Here is a 20,963-nt window from a genome sequence, read left to right as displayed (position 1 = left end):
AGTTTTGAAATATGCAATTAATCTGATTAATGAAATAGCTTATATTAATGGATTTTATTTTAGTTAAAAAACATAATATCTCCTAGTAAACGTTTCTTTTAATTAATCTGTGTGCTTGTTCCTTGCTTCTAAAATACCCTCTTTATCTGAATAATGCAATGTCAATGCACATATCATTATAATAGATATGACAAATAAAAAGCTTACATTTCTGCCTTGACTCAAACATAACAAAGTGCATACCATCCAACAAGATCTTTATTTCTTGTTGTCCATATGGCTGAATGATCTTACAGGAAGAAGGATTCTAGATGATTGGTAGACTAGCACAAACATTTAATTTTTTTAATTAATCTTCTGTATGCATTATCTCCAAAACCTTGGACTGTTTGATTTGAAAAGAAATTAGTAGCTAAATTATTTATTCGATTCTTATGTAAGATAGACTAAATGATGGATTCTGTCTAATGTTAACTTTCTCCTTATACTAATGGATAAACTTTGAGATGTTCAATCAGCTTCTACATTGTGTGCTTCTACATTGTTTGTGTGCTTCTACATTGTTTGTGTGCAAATAGTTATTATTTACATGGTTTCATTTCCTAATTCACAAAGTTTTTTTTTTGTTTAGTTTGTTTACTTACTTACTTACTTACTTACTTACTTACTTACTTACTTACTTACTCAAGCATGTACAAGGTAGTAGGTATTGGTATAAACATAAGAATTATCCAGGTAGGTACAGGTAAATTTGGCAATAGGACAGTAGGACAGAGATGGTAGGCACAATGCATGCCCCTTATAGACCTCTTAGGAATGGGGTGAGGTCGACTGTACCTAGTCTAAGGTTAAAGTTTTTGGGGTTTGGGGAAGAAACCAGAGTCAGGTAGTGCATTCCAGGCATTGATTACTCAGTTGCTGAAGTCATATTTTCTGCAATTGAGTTTGGAGCAATTTACATTAAGTTTGAATTGATTGTGTGATGAAGGTGATGAAGTTCTAGGCTATCTAAGCCCAAAATTTCAAGTCTGATGGAATAAGGTATTCTGTTACAAGCAGAGGAGTGTAGAACTCTTCTTGTGAAATATTTTTGAACTCTCTTGATTGTATTTATATTTGATATGCAGTGCAGATTCCAGACAGCTGAGCTGTGTTCAAGAATTAGTCTAGCTAATGTTTTGTATGTTCTGGTTAGTAGATTAATATTGCCAGAGAAGAGGCTATGCAGGATTAGATTAATAACTCTTAGTGCCTTTTGGCAATGTTGTTACAGTGGACTCTGGCACTTAGGTAGTTAGATATGACTACTCCAAAGTCCTTTGTAATCTGTAAGGTTGTGTCCTCCAAGTTTGCATTTTATGTTCTGATCTTTTTGCTGATGTGTAATGCAGAACATTTATTGGTTGAGATCTGAAGTTGCCAGTTATTTAACCATTCTGATACATGGTCAAGATCTTTTTGAACAGTAGCGTTATTGTCAGTGGTATTAAATTTAACATCAGCAAAAAGGGTGCAGTTGCTTTTAATATGATCACAGAGATTATTTATATAAAGTGTGAGTAATGTTGGTCCTAGAATGCTGCCTTGAGGGACACTACTATTTTAACCACCTGTTTCTGTTTGATAAGAATGAAATTAACCAAACATGAATGGGATCTGAGATGCCATAGGATTTGAGTTTCAGAAGAGGTTTGTTGTGTGCCACTGAGTCAAAAGCTTTACAGAGGTCCATGTAAATTGCGTCTCTTGTTTTACTCTGAAATGTGTAGTACCTATGTTTTTGCAGTGTAGGAATTGCAGGTTACAGGATATTTTTTTAATGAAACCAAATTGTTTAGTTAGTATTTGGTTTCATGTATTACAATTTCTTTCATGCATTACAATTAGGTGTATTCATGTCTGCGTTGTAAAGTGGCACAGTGGGTAGAGTGCAGTACTGCACGCCACTAAAGCTGACTGCTAGATCTGCAGCTCAGCAGTTCAAATCTCATCACCGGCTCAAGATTGACTCAGCCTTCCATCCTTCCAAGGTGGGTAATATGAGGACCCGGATTGTGGGGACAATATGCTGGCTCTGTTAAAAAGTGCTATTGCTAAAATGTTGTAAGCTGCCCTTAATCTAAGGAGAAGGATGGCATAAAAATCTAATAAATAAATTACTCTACATGTTTAATCAGCACAAATTCAGAAGAACCCTTGATGGCAACAAAACCATTTTACTTTTTAAAGTAGTTGTTTACTCCATCTAGTGATTGCTCCATTTTTGCAGCTTGTATATGCTAGCCCCATTCCCAGTTCTCTCTGTTTCTCATTCCCTTGCTCCATGTATGCCTGTTTGTGTGCGCATGTACTTGTGTGCAGGCCAATTATATAGTCTACACCTTATAAAACATCTTATGAATACATACACATTATAAGTATTCAGTTATTTTAAAAATATTTTCCCAATAACTTTTTGCTGTCTTTTAAAGATAACCAGGAATTATTTATCTGGAAATATGTAATGATATCACTGTAAATTATCCAGTTGGCAAATCCAAAAAAGAAACTCCTGGGACATTATTTTTCCAAGAATATAATCTTTCTTTCTTTCTTTCTTTCTTTCTTTCTTTCTTTCTTTCTTTCTTTCTTTTTTTCATTCTTTCTTTCTTTCTTTCTTTCCTTCCTCCTTCCTTCCTTCCTTATTTATTTATTTAATAATCTTTACTGAATAAATCACATCGGCACAAAAGAAGTAAAATCAACTCTGAACTTCCTGCGCAAAAGGTTAATCCCCCCCTTTCCCCAGAGGCCATCCACAGTTCACCAATAATTTCTATTCATTTTGTTATGGGAACCAGCACGCCACGCTGGGACATCTATTTGGGGTCTTCTTCAGGGGCGGGGGGAGCAATGTCTCATGGGAAACGATGAAGATAAATGTCATTCCCTCATCCTTGCATTCTATTTCACCACCTCCCTTTTGTTTGTCAAGCTGGAATGAAGTGGACATCAGGAACTTTGGGGCCCCATACAGCCTAAGTGTCTGCCCCCCTGCCATTTTAAAACTACTTTGTTTTGTGACATACCAATTATGTATTAGACCCCCCCCATTTTTCAATTTGGCTGGGCCCCTGACGCCAGTAGCAGTAATACTGGCCTATCGGCGACCCTGGAAGTGGAATATAGGTAAAGGTGTGGATCAGTCCTGACAATCACTCCTTTAAAAACAAAAAATAAGGTAAGTTCTTCATAGTCCTTACCTGTAATTTTACAGCCATAGATTTCAAATCTCAGTGATATTCCAATTTCCCAGTTTACAGGCTTGATTCGAACAAAACGTGTCAGAACTGGCTTGGGAAAAGATCTATAAGCAACCTCGGTTGGGTTGGTGTTCCCTGTGAATAGCTATAGAAAGAGAAAACATTTAAAGGATTCCTTAAAAAAATTTCAACTGTGTTTGTTTACTCACATAAACACTGAGTCATTATAATTATAAATCCAAAAATGATCATATCCCTATAGAAGAAAAGGCTAATCCAGAGTAAATATAGGACAACAAATTCCTGCAGTAATTTATAACCAGTGAAGGGCTACCAAAATTTTTACTACCACACTGTGGACGTGGCTTATGTAGGATGCCCTGAATTTTCTTTCAACATCTTTCATTGCAAATTGGGTGCTCTGGGGTGGAACTCCATTTTTGCTACCCCAGTGCGCTTCCCAAGAAGTAGCTCACACCTGCTTATAACTGACAAATTTTACTTAGATATTGAACTATAGAATAAAACATAGTAGAATTAAGATTTCTACTGTTAAGGGCACAAATTTTGATTCATTGAAGGTGAGGATATGTTGTTTTGACTCATTGAATGTGAGGCCACCGTGCTTTCTTATGAATAATTCAAATACATAGTTTTATTGTGATATTTAGTATAATCTAAATATTCTATTTTTCTAAGTTTCACTCAAACTTTTTTTCTAAACTATCAAGAAAGGCATTTAAAACTGATAACATCTATTCATCTCTATTAAGAAAGTTTATTATAATAGAGTGCATATTTAGGATGCAAAATTCCAGAAGATTATCAGATGGAGGGAAAGATATATTTTAACTGTTTAGCTTTATAGTTTTAGTATAATTTTATTTTTGGTTTAGCTTTCATTTGGGAGTTTGCCTAGAGTTAGTTAGAAGATGGACTGCTATATAAATGTTTTAAACAAATAAATTTAGATTTATTTTTTTTTTGCTATTGTCTGGCTTTTTACAACCCAGACATGAGACTATAAGAAAGTCAAATTCTCCATTGACTAAGTTCAAGGAAGGTGACTAATTTCCTTTTTCATTAAACAATGCAAAGTCTCCACTTCCTGATGTTAGGCATTTTTCCGTTGTTGGGTAGTAATTTCTTAAATCTTTTCCCAACTTTCCTGCTTTGTATTTTCTTAGAGAAGAATATAGTAAAGGAAGTTGACCGTGTCATGTGCAAGTAAATAGCTAAAATTCAATCAATTGTAATATTGATTTCAGTTGCTATTTATCCATTATAAATGGGTTTTAATTGTTCAATTATTTCTACTTTCCTGGGACTGGACAGCCAGAAATACCCATGGCTCCATTTTAGGACAATTAAAACATTATTGTCTCCCTTTCTCTTGTAATAGTCTTGCTAAAAATTGCTCTTTCTGTTTTTTTTTTTAATGGGAAGGAAATAGTAATGGAAGATCAGTAGGAATCTCTTGCAAACATTAACTCTATTTAGTACCAACCATCTGTTTAATTTATTAATATTAATTGCACAGGAAAGTTAGGCCAGGGCCTGTGGTAAAGTTTGGCTGTCTTTCAGACAAACAGGATGGAACAGCCAAGTGGTTATCTGTTATCCATGATAAAGGAAGTGCAGCATAAGTACAAAGATTGGTTTGTGTAAGAATTTTAAGGTATTTCCAAAATAAATAAGGCATATCTGGAAAAATGTACAAAGTTTTGCCTGACCAATTTTGCTAAATATTATGGAATTATCAAATGGAGGACAATATATCCACCCAATGTAACATTTCAATGCGGCCTTTCCTTTTCTCCAATTTTTAAAAGATTTCTACTTGTTGATGAAATAGAATCCAAGCAAGCACCAGCACACAATTTCAAACATAATTACATGATGCTAATTTGGTAAAAATGAGAACTTTGAGTTGGTATCGTTCTGTAGATTTCTTCAATATTTTTATTAAAGAGTCATAATTAACTGGAAAACACACAACTCTTTTATTAATGCTTCAGATATTTACGAGGTATGATATATATTTTTATTGTTATCTTGCATGGATTTTTTTTTACCATCTGCAGTCTAACAGAAACAAAATCTGGGAATCTCCCCCTCCCCCCATGATTTAATAAAATTAGACATAATCCATACAAGACCAAGATTGTTTAACTTGGGAAAGCATTTAAATATCAACGATTACAATTAATGGGTTTAGAAGTGTTTCATTTTGGTGATTTAATATTCTTGTTTTCCATGCTGCAGCAATGAAGCATTTTATTATAGAATTACTCTGTCATTCTTGCGCCTATAAGTTAATAATGAGTGATAGAGCAATAGCAAGGAACCCCCCCCCATAAATGATTAGGGGAGGGGGAAATAAGCCTTATTTCAGTGCATTAGAATTTGTCTTTTGAGACTATTTTATTGTCACACTGCTTTTGACTGATTAGCAAAATGACCAGTAGGGATAAGTATAATTGATCCTCAAGTATCTAGTATTTTGTTTAAAACACTAGTAACTGTGGGCAGCGTGGTGGCTCCAGACCTCCTGGTCTCACTCCAGATCCTGAACATTTATTTATTTAATTGGATTTATATGCTGCCCCCCTCCGAGGACTCGGGGAGGCTTACGACACATAAAAAGTAGAACAATACAATATAATTGTTTAAATCCAATTAATTTAAAAAAACTAAATGTACTAGTCTATAAAACTGAATATTATTTTTTAAAAAACCCAATCATACCCACTCAAACAACAACCATACATAACATTCATCGGCCAGGGGGCTAGAGTCTAATTGCCTCAAGCCTGGCGGCATAGATGAGTCTAAAGACTCTTGCGGAAGGCGAGGAGGGTGGGGCCAGTACGAATTCCAGAGGGCCGGAGACCTCACAGAGAAGGCTCTTCCCCTAGGCTCCACCAAGTGACATGATTTGGTTGACAGGACCTGGAGAAGGCCGACTCTGTGGGACCTAACCATTCAAACTGTTAGCAGTTCAAAAGCATACAAATGCAAGTTAAATAGATACCACTTTGGTGGGAAGGTAAGAGGAGTCCATGACATCATACGGGCCACATGATCATAGAAATGTTTTTGGACAGCACTAGCTTAATAGATCATGAGCACCACACCATGCAGTCAGCAGGGATTAGTGAAGTATAATCCGCAGGGATGTCTTTTACTGATAACTGTAGCTGAATAAATTTTTTATAAATCTGTAAATAGTCAAGAACATCATACAGATGAAAAATATTACCAAAGGTTTATTGGTTCCATCTTTAATGGATATCCAATCTTCTCCATTGGAGCTGATATCCACACGGTATGTTTTCAGAAAATACATTTTTTTAGTTTCTTTGGAGATGGCTCCTTGAGTCCCAATGGCAGATACAAAGCGGAGAACACCTACATCTACCTGTGGGAAGGGAAGAGGAGAGAGCGGGAGGGAGAGAAAGGAAGAAATTATGTTTTATGTATTATCTATTCTACTGTCTCATATGCTAAATAAGTAACACAGTGCTTCTTTGGGATGTGATAAGATAATCCTGTTATTGCTAATGGTCCTCTATGACATCTGCTTCAGGATCTAGCTCTGAAAATAGTATTGTGGCATAATGTAGTCTGTCTACATCTTCCAACAAACAAACAAACATATACATATATCCTTTTCATTATCAGCAAAAAAATCCCCCCCCCCTGCCCTCTCTCTCTCTCTCTCTCACACACACAAACACATCTTGGTATATTCAGGTCTTTTCCCATGTAAGATTGACAGAATCTTGGTGATGTTTCGACCAGGTGCCATGAAACATCACCAAGATTCTATCAATCTTACATGGGAAAAGACCAAAATATGCCAAGACTTACATATCTATACCCGTGAAAATCTACTAATATATACATATATATATAAATCTCCACCCCCACCACTATATATAAGGAACAAATGGCAGTTGCAAACAAACTATATTTACAGCAGCACGAAGCTTAAAACTTCAGCCTGATGATGGTGAATGTGATTTCACCGAAACGTCGCACAGACACTCAAAATATTACACGGGGCAAAACCCGATGGTCTTGGTATATTCAGGTTTCTTCCCGTTTAGGATTTAGAAATTTCTGGCGATGTTTTGACGAGGTTTCACCAGAAATTTCTAAATCCTACACGGGAAGAAACTCGAATATACCAAGACCATCATACCTGTACCTGTGAAAATCTACGAAAACATATATACAGTATATGTTTTTGTCGATATATACATACATGCATACATGCATACATACATACATACATGTGTGTGTGTATGTGTTTTCTGTTGGATTTTAAATATTTTTAATTTTAAATATTCAGCAAAAATATGTGATACATACACACATATATTCCATTCAACATAAAATCACTCATCTCTCTCTCTCTCTCAATACCCACCCAGCAGTATTTATAGAGAGACGGCAGCTCAGACCATGCATTGTTCACCTGAGCACAAAGCCGAAGACATTAGCCTGAGTATGATGAGTGGGACCTCATTAAAACGTCGCCAGGAGACTATTAACCTTATACGGGAAAAGACCCGAATATACCAAGACCTACATACCTATACCCATGAAAATCTACAAAAGTGTGTGTGTGTGTGTGTAAGTGTGTGTGTGTGTATGCAAGCAATTGTTAAGTCTGAATGAGAAGAATGGTAATCTATTTGAGCAGATAAAATATTTTACTAAAATGAAATCAGAAATTTCTAATTTTTTATCTATTTATATCTACTGGTATCTACATCTAACTATAGACTCTGTCTCTGTCTATACCTATTATCTATCTATCATCTCTCTCTCTTCCTTTCTGTATAACTGTCTATATATCATTCTATGTATATTTATCTATCTGTCTGTATGCTGTCTGCTTATCATCTATCTATTTATCCAGTGGTGAAATGCTCCGGGTTTGGGCATGCCTACCGGTCATCGGAGAGCTGGTCATGACAGCAGCCGGAGGTGTTGCCTGCCTGCCACCATTTGGTTTATTTTACCCTCTGTGTATGTGCAGAATGCTTTGCACATTTACAGAGGGCAAAAGAATAAAAATGGTGTCCGGATGGACATGCCTGAACCGGGAACATTTCACCTACCTACCCTACCTACCTACTCATCCACCCATCCATTCATCCATCTATTGCATAAAATGCAATAGATGGATGAATGGATGGGTGGGTGGATGAGTAGGTAGGTAGGGTGGGATTTTACTACCAGTTCTGTGGGCATTGCTTGGTGGATGTGGCATGGTTATTGGGCATGGCTTGGTGGGTGTAGCTGGCCACCAGGATGCTAAAGGATGCTATAAAATCTGTATTCCCTCCCCACTCCAGGGGAATGTTACTGCAAAATCACCATTTTCTCCAATTCAGCTGGAACTCAGGAGGCAGAGAATAGATTCGTGTGGGACCAGTCAGAGGTGGTATTTACCAGTTCTCCAAATTACTCAAAATTTAGGCTACTAGTTCTCCAGAACTGGTCAGAACCTGTGAGTCTCACCTCTGCTTATTGCAGCATGTTGTTATTGCAACTGGAAGATTCTAAGCATATATATTTCACTAATTTACAATATGCTTGGATTGCATTTTAAATAATCACTTGGATCGGGGCAGGTTCCTCCTACCTGCATATTGGAGCACTGCACATACATCATGACGTTTCATGCGTGTGCACACGCCCCCTCACCCAATTTTGCTTCTGCACTTGCACAGAAGCAAAAAAAAAAGGAATTGTATGCACACAAGCATCCCCTTGTACAATTTTGCTTCCATGCATGCACAGATGCAAAAAAAAAAATCGCCCAAAATTGTGCAGGGGCAAGCGTCCCCTTGTGCAATTTTGCTTCCACGCTTGTGCAGAAGCAAGAATTCCACAAAAATTAGTTTAAAAAATGGCACTGCACACAGACTGGCGAATACAGCACTGGAGGTGTTCCACGCAAATTGCACAATCAGTGGGCCACTACTGGACTACTGCATTGGGGCATGCCAGTAGAAACTCACCTCTGATTTGGATGAAACCCCCCCAAATCAAAATAAAAAACTCCTTCCTAACCCCCCTCCCAACCCTTTCATATTGCAAACCCAAATCCTTTAATCAAACTGGTTAAAATGGCATAATACTGCACTGGGAATACATCCCTATTAATAACTGAACGTTCAAAGAATGATCATATAAAATAAAATACTTTTTTTATTTTACAAATATGGCATCTATGGGTTTATATTTTGTTCATGGTGAAATTCTCTTGGAGATTATTCTCCAAACATTATCTAGATATTAGAAGATTGCTTTGAAACTCCTTGTCTTAAATGTCCACCACATGTCAACTTTTTTAATTATTTTGAGGCATGCCGGATGCAGATTGCATGTCTCTAGTGTCCGTCAAGCATCCTTTTTCCTGGAAGCATGTCATACATCCAAAAGCAAAGAGAGTGGGTGGATGGATGGGTTAAATCAACATAATCTCTTAGGGAAAATATGAAGGAAGTCCTGTTGAAGATAGACAAGCTGCTGTTTAGATTTACCTAGATAATATACATCACTAGGAAATTTAGAATCTTGAGGCACAAAAGTTACAGAGCAAAGTGTTTGAGATCAATGATAGAAATATTATTCCCAATTCTGATTTTGGATTTTTTGGAAAAGCTTCACTGTTTAAATATATGTCTTGACAAAAACAACAAAAAAAATAAGAAAGAGACCTATAGTTCTTTTCATCTGTTGTTTTACAGAGTCTATGGAGAGGGGCGGCATACAAATTTAATTAATTAATTATTATTATTATTATTAATAATAATAATTGTTATTTAATTGATACCATTAGTTCGTGTTAACTGCCCCATTTAGTGATTGTTCACAGGATAGTGGTGAAAAAATAACACGATCAAACCTTGTATTCATGACCTACACAGGACTATAAAATAAAGAAAAGTACAATAGAAGACCACTGCTTCACTTAATGATCAAGTTGCTTGTCCCAACAGGGGCTACTAAACAAGAGTTACCTGTAATCAATATCACACCTTCTCTTGTTCACTCCCCACATATGATGGAAAAACACAGCATTCACACATACTTTTCACAAGGCATAAGGGTGGCAGGTTATTTTGATATCTGATAGAAAAGGGGTTCTCAGCTCTGCTTTTACAGGGATGTAATCAAAATTAGGATGTTTTTTTATTCAAAATATTTCAGGCAGAGGGGAAAAGAAAACTGCTACTCTGGAAAAAAAAAAGATCTATGCTACAAAGTTATGGATATTGTCCAGATCAACTTGAACTGATGTGTCTCCCAGATATTGTGGTGCTGATTTGGGATTTCCATTATGTCTACTTAAATATGAAATTTCAAGCTGAAGGACTGTTAGAAACCAAGTGGACTTGAAGAATGAAGAGACGTGTCAAACAAACAATAAAAAACTCCTTCAAATTTGAAATAGTGAGTGTATCAAGATCATACTTTGAAATGAATTGAAATATCTCTAAGTGGGTTTTCATGTGGGTGATATTTTTTTTAGCAACTCCTATTTTTCTTTTTATCCTTTCTCCTAAATACTTCACTGTTAATGAAGTTAGGAAAATAGTCCATAATAAGAGTTCTACAAATTAAAATCAAGTCTCTGTGAAAGGAAGAGGAAAGCAGCTCTTGAAACAGAGTCCAATTGTTCAATGATTTAATTGCATTGATACTCAGTAATTAAATTATGCATTTGTTTACTGGGGCAGCTGATTCTTAATGACACAATAACAAAAGGACAAAATGCCACAATAACAAAAGGCCACCTTGGATAGTCCATGCCGAATCCGTCTGTACTCCTCAACTGAGGAGAAATAAAATAAAATATCAAAATAAAGAGAAGAAAGCAACATCTAAGTCAAAAGACTGAAAAACATTTTGGGCTCTTAACACTTAAAAAACATTTTGGGCTCTTAACACTTAAAAAACCAAAAACCAATTAAAAAAATTCAGTGGGTAAGGTGATTAGAACTGGGGTACAGCATTTTGTTTTCTAATCCTCTTAAATCTCTTTAGTCTATCATTATAAATATTTACTACAGATAGTCCCTGGCTTACCATCACAACTGAGTCCAAAATTTATGTTGCTAAGAGAAACATTTGTTCTGTGAATTTTGCTCCATTTTGTGACCTTTTCCCCCATATTTATTAAGTGAATCACTGCAGTTGTTAGGTTAGTAACATTGCTGTTAACTGAATCTGGCTTCTTTGTTGACTTTGCTTGTCAGAAAGTCACAAAAGGTGACCCCAAGACCCCTAGACACTGCAGCCATCATAAATATGAATTGAATGCAAAACATCTGAATTTTGATCACATGACTAGGGAATAGCAATAATGCTTAGATTTATATATTACTTCACAGAACTTTACAGCCCTCTCTATGTGGTTGACAGAGTCAGTATGTTGCCCCAACAATCTGAGTCCTCATTTTATCAACCTCAGAAGGATGGAAGGCTGAATCAAACTTGAGGAGGTGAGATTTGAACCACTGAACAACGGGCAGCTGGCAGTCAGAAGTAGCCTGCAATACCACATTCTAATCACTGTGCCCCCACAGCCCTTATCCTGCAGTGCTCATATGTACCAAAAATAGTCCTAACTAGCTTTTTTCAATGCTGTTGAAAATTCGAACAGTCATTAAACGATTGTAAGCCAAGGACTATCAGATATGGAATTAGTATGTTATAGCTACCTATATAAGATTTAACTGTGGACTTCAGTGAACAATCTGGTTGTCTATTATCTATAGACTATTAGTTCAGAAGCAAGCTTTTCTATCTCTTTCATGGGAGCATTTAAAAATTGGATACTGTTTTTCAGTTTTTGAGAAATCTCCTCTAACTATAGTAGCAAAATAATTGCATGCAAGCTATTTTCTCTTCTTTCTCACCTACTTTTCTTTTTACTTTTCCTATCTTCTTTTCTAGGCCTTTTTATCAGTAAAAAACATCTGTTTCACATTACGATGAATAATATAGGAATGCAGTGATGAAAGACTGTATATCTGATGCTGAACATCAAATAACCTGGCAGAAAAGCATGATTTAAACATGTGCACAAGGAAAGACAGAGATTTATATTTGAAAGTTCTTTAGTATCAGTCCAATTTAAAAACGTCTTTATTCTCCATCCTCAAGATTAAGATATTTCCTTGTTCAATATTTTATTCTTTCACTACATTGAAGCAAACAAAATCTGATGACATTTTGTTTTCTATTATGGCCTGATCGTATACACAGAATTAAGATGGCCTGATTATTTTATTAGCAAAGAGAAGTGGCTACCAAAATACTTTCAGCATGACAATTGTCCCAGTAGAGGCAAAAATATTTTAGACCATTGCTACACAACACTAAAAGATGCTTATCGGTCTTTACCACAAGCAGCTGTGGGACACTGATCATTGCACGATTCACCTTGTACCTGCTTACAGGCAAAGACTTAAAACCACAAAACCAACAATTAAATCAGTTAAAACTTGGATTGAGGATGCAAAACTGAAGCTATAAGCTTGCTTTGACTGCATTGATTGGAATATTTTTGAAAATACCTCTGCAGAACTCAATGAACTCACAAATACTGTAACATCATATGTCAGATTCTGTGAAGACGTGTGTGTACTGATCAGGAGTTTACAAATCTACAGCAACAATAAATCTTGGTTCACAGCTAAACTTAAGTAGCTACGTTGTTTCAAAGAAAAGGTAATAAAATGCTATACAATCAAGCCAGAAATGGATTAACAAGGGAGATCAGAGCAGCAAAAAGAAGCTACTCTGAAAAGCTAAAGAATCCCATCTGAGACACACCAACAACAGCCAAACCTTCTATAACTGACCCCATACCATTGGATTCACAACATCTAGTGATAACAGAAAAGGAAGTACAAAACCTATTCACAGACAAAAGCTAGGAAATCTCCAGGCCCAGACAAGGTAACTCCTTCTTGCTTAAAAATCTGTGCTGACCAATTGGTGCAGAGCTGAAGGGATTGGATACTGTAGCCTAGAGATTAATTCTCTGCTTTACAAGGCAAAGGTTGCAGGTTCAAGTCCCAGTGAGGGTATGGCTAGCTGATGAGGCCAAAATAAGGCCAAAATAGATCTATCCTAGTCTCCCTTAATTTTCAAATTCAGCAAAAAAAAAAATGTATATAGTTATATACTATATATATATACACTATTATATACAGTACTATAATATAATATACTATATATATAGTTTATTGTTATATTTATTATGCTAGTTCTTTTACTATTTTGTAATGATTGGTATTAATAATTTTACTTAGGATGTAGATTTAGTATGTATGTATGTATGTATGTATGTATGTATGTATGTACTACATCCTTAGTAAAATTATTACTACTAATCATAAAAAAATAGTAAAAGAACTAGCATAATACATATCTTAAATATTGATAATATACAGGATAAGGTTAAAAAAAAGGAAAATGGAAAAGCAAAATAACATTTCTGGTATAACTGGGCTCCAACTAGAACATGTGGTACTAATGTCTCTCAGCATCAAAGAGCTTTTTTATTTTTCTCTTGGTAATTTGTATGTCAGGCCATTTGTATGTCTCGGATGCTATTTGGAACGTTGACATTGTACATATATTTCTACAGCTCAAGTTTTAATCTGTGCTGAAGGCAGAACTACAATGAAAGATCTGCTTACATTGTGATACAAGAAGACAAATGAAGCCCATCACCATTAGAAGACTGTCTTATAAGTTCTAAATAAACATCAGGGATTTTTTTAAAAATGTGATATGAATTTTTACAAAAATCAAGGCAATTAATAATCAGACATATAGGTAGTCAGTGGGCTGCATTGAGCTTGGTGGACAACCTGATTGTTCAAGTCTGAAGTTCTACTTCATTCAGAGTCCATTTAGCAAGAGTAATGTAGTACATTTAGCTACTGTGCAGTAAATCATGCAGCCAAATGGGTGGTTAAACAGTCTGTGAGCACAACACACAGTGTGAAATGAATCTTCCTGCTTCCTACACTCATGCAAGCACAACTGCACAAATGCAAAGGACTAATTTTGAAAATGAAAATCTGTCATGTGTAATAAAACATAAGCTGAGACTGCTGTGGCAGGGGAGCAACTGTTGATGCCAGGCTTTTAACACTTTTGCTGTAGCTTTATTTGTACTGCTGCTTGGAAAAATAAAAGATGAAGAGCTGGAGTTTGATTAACAGGAAGCATTTTATTTGTGAGCAAGTCTTGCAGCTTGGGAAACTGCATAATCTGTCACTTGACCCCAGATGCTAAAAAGTCAATATTTTAAGATAATTGTGTCGTTTCCTTATACGGCAAGACCTGTTCTGTATTAAAACATTCTTGATTGTTCCAATCCTCATAGAGTATTTATTTCTACAATAAACTAGCATATTATCCTTCTGATTTAGGAGTTGGATGCAGTAGTCACATGATGGTAATATGTTCCGGTCTCCTGTGGGGCCACTGCTAGAATCATATACATACCTCTGGCTGGTTTCATGCATTGTGCTAAGCCATAATTTGTTTACATTGTAATTTGCTGAACAACAATGGCCTAATTTGGAAAGAAAACAAAACCATAAAGCATGGTTTATAAACCACAATGGCTAAATTCACATACTATGCCAAAACACAACTAAACAGAACACATCACGGAGTATCGTAATATATAACTGCAATCTATTTCTACTGAGCCAATATATCTTTCCCAGATCAGTCAACCATAGCAGAAATCAGAACCACCTACTCAGAAGGTCCAGTTCAAGAGGGATCTCATTTAACAGTTCATATTTGAAAACCTAGTTGCATTTCAGAAATGAATAGGGGAAATTATACATTTGTCACAACCCTGATTTTTATAAACTTTCCTAGAAGTTTAACAATTTAAAGTTCCTTGTGCTGTTCTGCAACAATTTCTTCTGTGCTTATTTAAAAGCCAGGAAGACATTTGTTCTTTTAGATAAATCAATTTAGAAACCTACAGTAGATTTTCCATAATAGCTTAGAATAGGTATTACCAGAGTGGTGTATGGTTTTATAGACTGTGCATATCTATAGCATGCCATTTATGTAGAAAAAACAAGACAGTTCTATTTTCCATTAAAAGTTTCATCTTCCAGAGAACCTGGGTAGGGTAGCAAAACCTGGAGGGGAGAACTTAGATTTCTTGCATGTATGCGTGCGTGCACATACATACACACAAACATATATAGAGGTTGTGGGACTGTCTTCTGCTGTATGAGTCCCAGCAACGATTAGGTCCCACAGAGTTGGTCTCCTCCAGGTCCCGTCAGCCAGACAATGTCGCTTGGCGAGCCTAGGGGAAGAGTATTCTCTGTGTGGGCCCCGGCCCTCTGGAATTAACTACCCCTGGAGATTCGCACAGCCCCCATCCTCCTTGCCTTCAGTAAGAGTCTTAAGACTCACCTATGTCACCAGGCTTGGGGCAATTAGGTCTCAGCCCCTGGCTGAGATATATGCTATGTGATCGAACTGGTATGATTGTTTTTAAATATTGGATTTTTAGATTGTAATTTTACTTTTAATTTTAAATTTAATTAGATTTGCCTTTGTACTGTATTGTTATATTATATGCTGTTAGGCCCCCTGAGCCATCGGAGAAAGACGGCATGCAAATCTAATAAATAAATAAATAAACAAATAAATAAACAAACAAACAAATAAATAAATAAATAAATAAATAAAAATAAAAATAAATAAATAAATAGTGATAAAATTACTTTTTTATCATTGACATAACTGCAAATGATGATCAAATAAGACAGTCGCTAAACAAGTACAAGCTGTGAGAGAAAATAAATCACCGATGGAGCTTCCATGGCTGAAAATACTTTAGTCTGCACGATATGAGTCTGTTGATCCAGGAATTGCAAGAGATATAGTTTTGCTATCTTATATACTTTTCAGCAAAGGCTGTCTTGGGCACTACTGGTACACCCTCCGTGCCCATCAACATGCGATTTCATTTCTTTGCCTGCGCAGCAATCTCACGTGAAGACACTTGTGCAAGCAAGATTTCGGTGATATTTGCACAGGCACAGAAGCAAAAAATTGGCGAAAAACACCAAAATCTCACACGACCTTCACACGATATTTCATTTGCTGCGCATGCGCAGAAACAAAATCTTGTGCAGTGTGCATGTATGAGGGGCTGTGCATGCATTCTGAAAATCGCTACCAGTACGAGGCAGCTTAATGTTCCAGTAGCAGGCTATCCCTATTACTTGTTATACAGAAGATATTCGCACACTAAATTTTTAAAGTAGTGCCACTTGGTAGTAGAACTTTGCCCTTCAAGTTTCATTGAGTTGACTGAAGTCTGAAGGATTATGAAATGTTGTTTACGGCAGAAAAAAAACCCCAAGCTACAGAAATGATAGATTGTGTCCCCTGTAGAAGGTATGCTAATTTTCAATTAAAATGGGTGAGTATTTTTAAATGTTGCCATTATGGAGTGAAGGCAGGTCTTTGCCATTTGTCAATGCCACACTTATAAGTCCTATCACTCCCTCCCCAAATTGTGAGGGAGGGGGCAATAGAACCTATCTTTTTGACAGGGAAAAGACAGTGCTTGTCTAGGCTGTGTCACATCTGGATGTATGGCACATTCTCCTTGTCTTATGTTAATTCTTTCTTGCATAAATCAGAAACAACTAATTAAAAAGAGAAATATTTAATTCTGACATGTTCTTTGAACTGGCATTCCATCTGGTTCTGTTTTTGAATAATAAAATCTGCTGTAGCTATAAAACCTGGCAATCAACATTCGGATATGGAGAGACAAACAGGACTCAGTATAGCAGGTTCATACACTACACATTTTGGCTTGAGATGCTTCCAAATTTCAGCATAAAAATTGTTCCAGGGTGGAAAGTTATAAAAATTAAATGTGAAAGAAGAGAATAAAAGAAAAATGCCATTCCTAACTTGGGTAGTAAAAAATATCACTGGTGTACATTAGTTCTGATTCTTTTTTTACATGTAGACCATGAAAAATAAAATTGATTCAGAAATATGCAGTATATAATATATCTCCTGAAATAAGCCTACATAAGTAAGCTTGGCCCTGCAACCAAATTGGAAATGCCCTTCAGATATTCCATTAAATTATACCTTTATGGACTTTGTTAAAATCAACATATACTTTTAAAAGAGCCATAAAAGATATCCTTTTGTGGTTCACCTCTTGTTTGGTAACATTTTAAAATCTGGAGATGAAAGCATAATCAACGCATTTCTATGACAACATGGAACATTGTAATTCAAAGTAATCAGCTTTTTATGCAATTGAAAAGTTATTCTGCTTTAGAAACAGAAGCTGATTAACTCCTGGCACCTTTGAAAAAGATTGCTTTCCTATCTGCAAGGAGCATGGCTGATTGTACAATATTCCTGCTCCAAAGCCAAAAGCTTTGCTTTGGCAATGAGATAGCTTGCAAATGTGCACCTAAGATATTTCACAATCACTGGGTCAACAGAAAAAGAAATATAAATGAACTCCCTTGTCTCTTCCAAGGTTCTTAGAAATCCCTTGCAAGCTATAGCTTATTCAGAAACTAACTCCTTTTAATTAACATTTTGAATATTTTTTTTTGTGATTTAGATTTGCTTTTAAACCACCACTTAATCCTGTAGTTTCAAATACAGAAGGATGTTTAGCACAGCCTGGATAAAAACCTTTCTGGAACAGAGTCCACAGACTATAGAGCCGTGAAAGCCTCTTAATGAATTGTGCTCTTGAAATTGGAGCTTTCAAAAATCCTCAAAAGTAAGAAACAAATGTCCCAAACTTTTTGGATTTTTTCCATATCCTCCACTACTTTTGCAGCCCTTCTGCCAGTAATTCTTGTAGGAGACAAGCCATTGCTTGTGATTACAAGAGGTTCTGATTGCTGGCAAGAAATGCTGTCCTTTCAAATTATTATCCTAATAATTTTAATTTTGTATTCTCTACATTAAACAATTGATGCATTTTAATATTCAGCCAGGCAAAGCCACACAGACTTGAGCTCATTATAATTACAACAAACAAACAAAAAACAAACAAAAGTTTCCTGAAAAGGGAAACTTGGGTGAATGAACGAACAAGAGAAGATAACTGGTCCCTTTGGCGTGTTGGACTTTTTACCAGTTTTCCTACTTGGGTTTGATTAGATTGTCCCCAAAGTGCTTTTTCCAAAAGAAAACTGAAGATGTTTTCATTTCTCATCCAAGAAGCTTTTTCAAAAGCCATAGTGGTGCAGTGGTTAGAAATGCCCGACCGGCGGTTTAAACTGCCGGCCAAAATTGCCCCCGGAGATGGGGGATGCTGCTGGTGGCTCCACAGCGACTGCGCATGCTCCTTTGGGCATCCTTTTAAAGGGTGATGGACCGCCTCTCTCCAGGAACCAGAGGTTGGAACAACGTTGGGGATCGGAGAGAGGATGTCCATGGGAATTACCAGATCTAATTTCCCTCGGGGATTGGAGGGTGACCTCCTCCCACACGACTAAGGGCTGTGGCTTGGACCCAGGTGAAGGTGGCTACCTTCACCTGGTTCAGCAAGGAGTTTTGCTCAATGTTGCCAAGGAAGTTTCTGGCAAGAATTTCCGCCCCGTTAGTTTTGGCCTCTGCAGGTCCTTAGTTATGTTGAATTTAAATATTTAAATTTACGTATTTAAAGTTATGTTATTTAAATTTATGTTAATTTAATAAAATGACCCTTTATTTAATCCACAATATGTCTCAGCGTCTTTACTCTGCTTCCGAGGCAATGCAGTATTGCATGCAAACTCTGTCCACAATCGTGAGTTTGATCTTGACCGACTCAGTCTTCCATTCTTCTGAGGTCAGTAAAATTAGGACCCAGATTGTTGGGGGCGATATGCTGACATTGGTAAACTGCTCACAGAGAACTGTAAAATACTATGGAGGAGTATATAATTCTAAGTGCTATAAGTCTACATGTATTTTCAAAGAAAGTCCAGTTGCTTTTTTGGAGGGAAAAAACACTTTTGTTTGGGAGAACCATGATTTGGATGATTGAGAATCTCTATTTGTTGAGACATTTGTCGTTCTGCTGGTGGGAGTCCCATTCTGAAATCATGTCTTCATGACACTCCTACCCCTCATGAACATACTTGCTTGGACATGTTAAGAGCAGACAGAACAGGCGTTTTATTCATCCAGCTTATTTCTGGCTTATTCAGGAAAGCCAGATGTTCATGTATCCATTTTCCTTCTTCACTAAATTTTCAGTATGGATAATTCTTGGACCAGAATATCCTATCAAAATTAAAGGTGCTAAAACAAAGTTTTGCTATGCTGTCTATCTAGGTGAGTGTTTTCCTAGAAAACATATGGGCACTTTTATGGAAGTAAAGCTGTGATGAATAAATAAATGACTTTTTTTTTCATACAGTTTTGCCACTGAAAATAGTTCCAATATTTTGGAATTAAAGTCTGGGTAGTAAGTTCTTGGCAGGAAAATATGTTTTGAAACTTTCCGTACCATTAAAAAGAAGTATGGCATTTAAAATTGCTTGGTAACTTCAGAAATTCAGTTCATATACTACTTGTATTTGGCTTATTTTATTCATACAATTTATTTCTTCCAAAATTCATGTAATTCATAAGAGAATTTCCCTTCATTTTATTCTCTCAACAATCCTGTGAGGCAAATTGAATACTACAGTGACTGATTTAAAATTAGCCCATAAATTGCTAGGAGTGATCTTGAATCTAAGTCTCCTTATCCTGATCCAATATTTCAATTACCCTTCATGGCTGACCAAGGAATATATGTTTGATGTTCTTTGAAGAGTTAATATGATCTCAGTAAAATTTTACAAGGATCTTTATCTGCAATCCAGCTGCATCTTTGCATAAGGAAGCAAATTATGAACACACTACAGAAGTAATAAAGTTGATCTAATGAGTTCAGCATAGGAGGCCATGCAAAAGAGAAGCAACAAGCTAACATAGGTACCAGCTGCTTGTCAGATGTTCGCTTTAAACATCCCATCTGAGTCTGATTCCTTTTATAAAAGACAATAGAGATGGATTTCGTTTAATCAGTGTGGGGTATTTCTTTTTTCTTTCTTAAAAAACAAAGCTGTAAGGAACTTTTGTTTGTCGGTCAGATGTAAAATCTAAACGAGGAATTCCTTTTCAGGAATGTTTTAAACTGGAAGAAAACTGAACCGTTTCAGGTTCATCTAAGATGGAATTGCATCCTTTTCTCTCATGACTCCTCTGATGAAAGGAAGTGAGAAGAACAACAAAAGCAAAAAACAAAACAAAACTGCTTGCAGGCGCAGTGGAATGCACTGATTCTGGAAGGGCAAGTAGTTAACTCACTCAAGCAAAGATCCTTTTGACCTCCTCTCCCCCGTCCCTACAAGGGAGTTGTAAAAAGGGCAAAGTTCAGTGCAGGAATAAAAGAAAGCTGGAAAACACATGGATATAGACATAGAATGACCAAGCAACAAAAGACTTAATGGGCTTCTGAACCCTTCTATCATATATCATCGTACAACCTGCAAACTACTCTAGCAAAATATATAAGAGAGCTTCAATTTTGCAGAGGAGAAGATAACTCTCCTATCAGTTCTGAATTCTGCCATCTCTCTGACCTACTTTGCCTCCAGTACA

General features: G+C 36.3%; 1 protein-coding gene across 1 annotated transcript in view; it reads right to left on the bottom strand.

Annotated features, from left to right (window-relative positions):
* Positions 1-20,963, bottom strand: part of NRP1 (neuropilin 1) — a 183,983-nt gene that overhangs the window by 45,647 nt on the left and 117,373 nt on the right. Inside the window, 2 exon segments of the mRNA XM_070766851.1 lie at positions 3,243-3,387; positions 6,505-6,663. Coding sequence (XP_070622952.1) covers positions 3,243-3,387; positions 6,505-6,663 — 304 coding nt within the window.

This window comes from Erythrolamprus reginae, chromosome Z (genome assembly GCF_031021105.1).
Source record: "Erythrolamprus reginae isolate rEryReg1 chromosome Z, rEryReg1.hap1, whole genome shotgun sequence".
Taxonomy (NCBI): Eukaryota; Metazoa; Chordata; class Lepidosauria; order Squamata; family Dipsadidae; genus Erythrolamprus; species Erythrolamprus reginae.
Note: the sequence above shows the minus strand (reverse complement) of the source record. Positions and strands in the feature narration are given on the sequence as shown.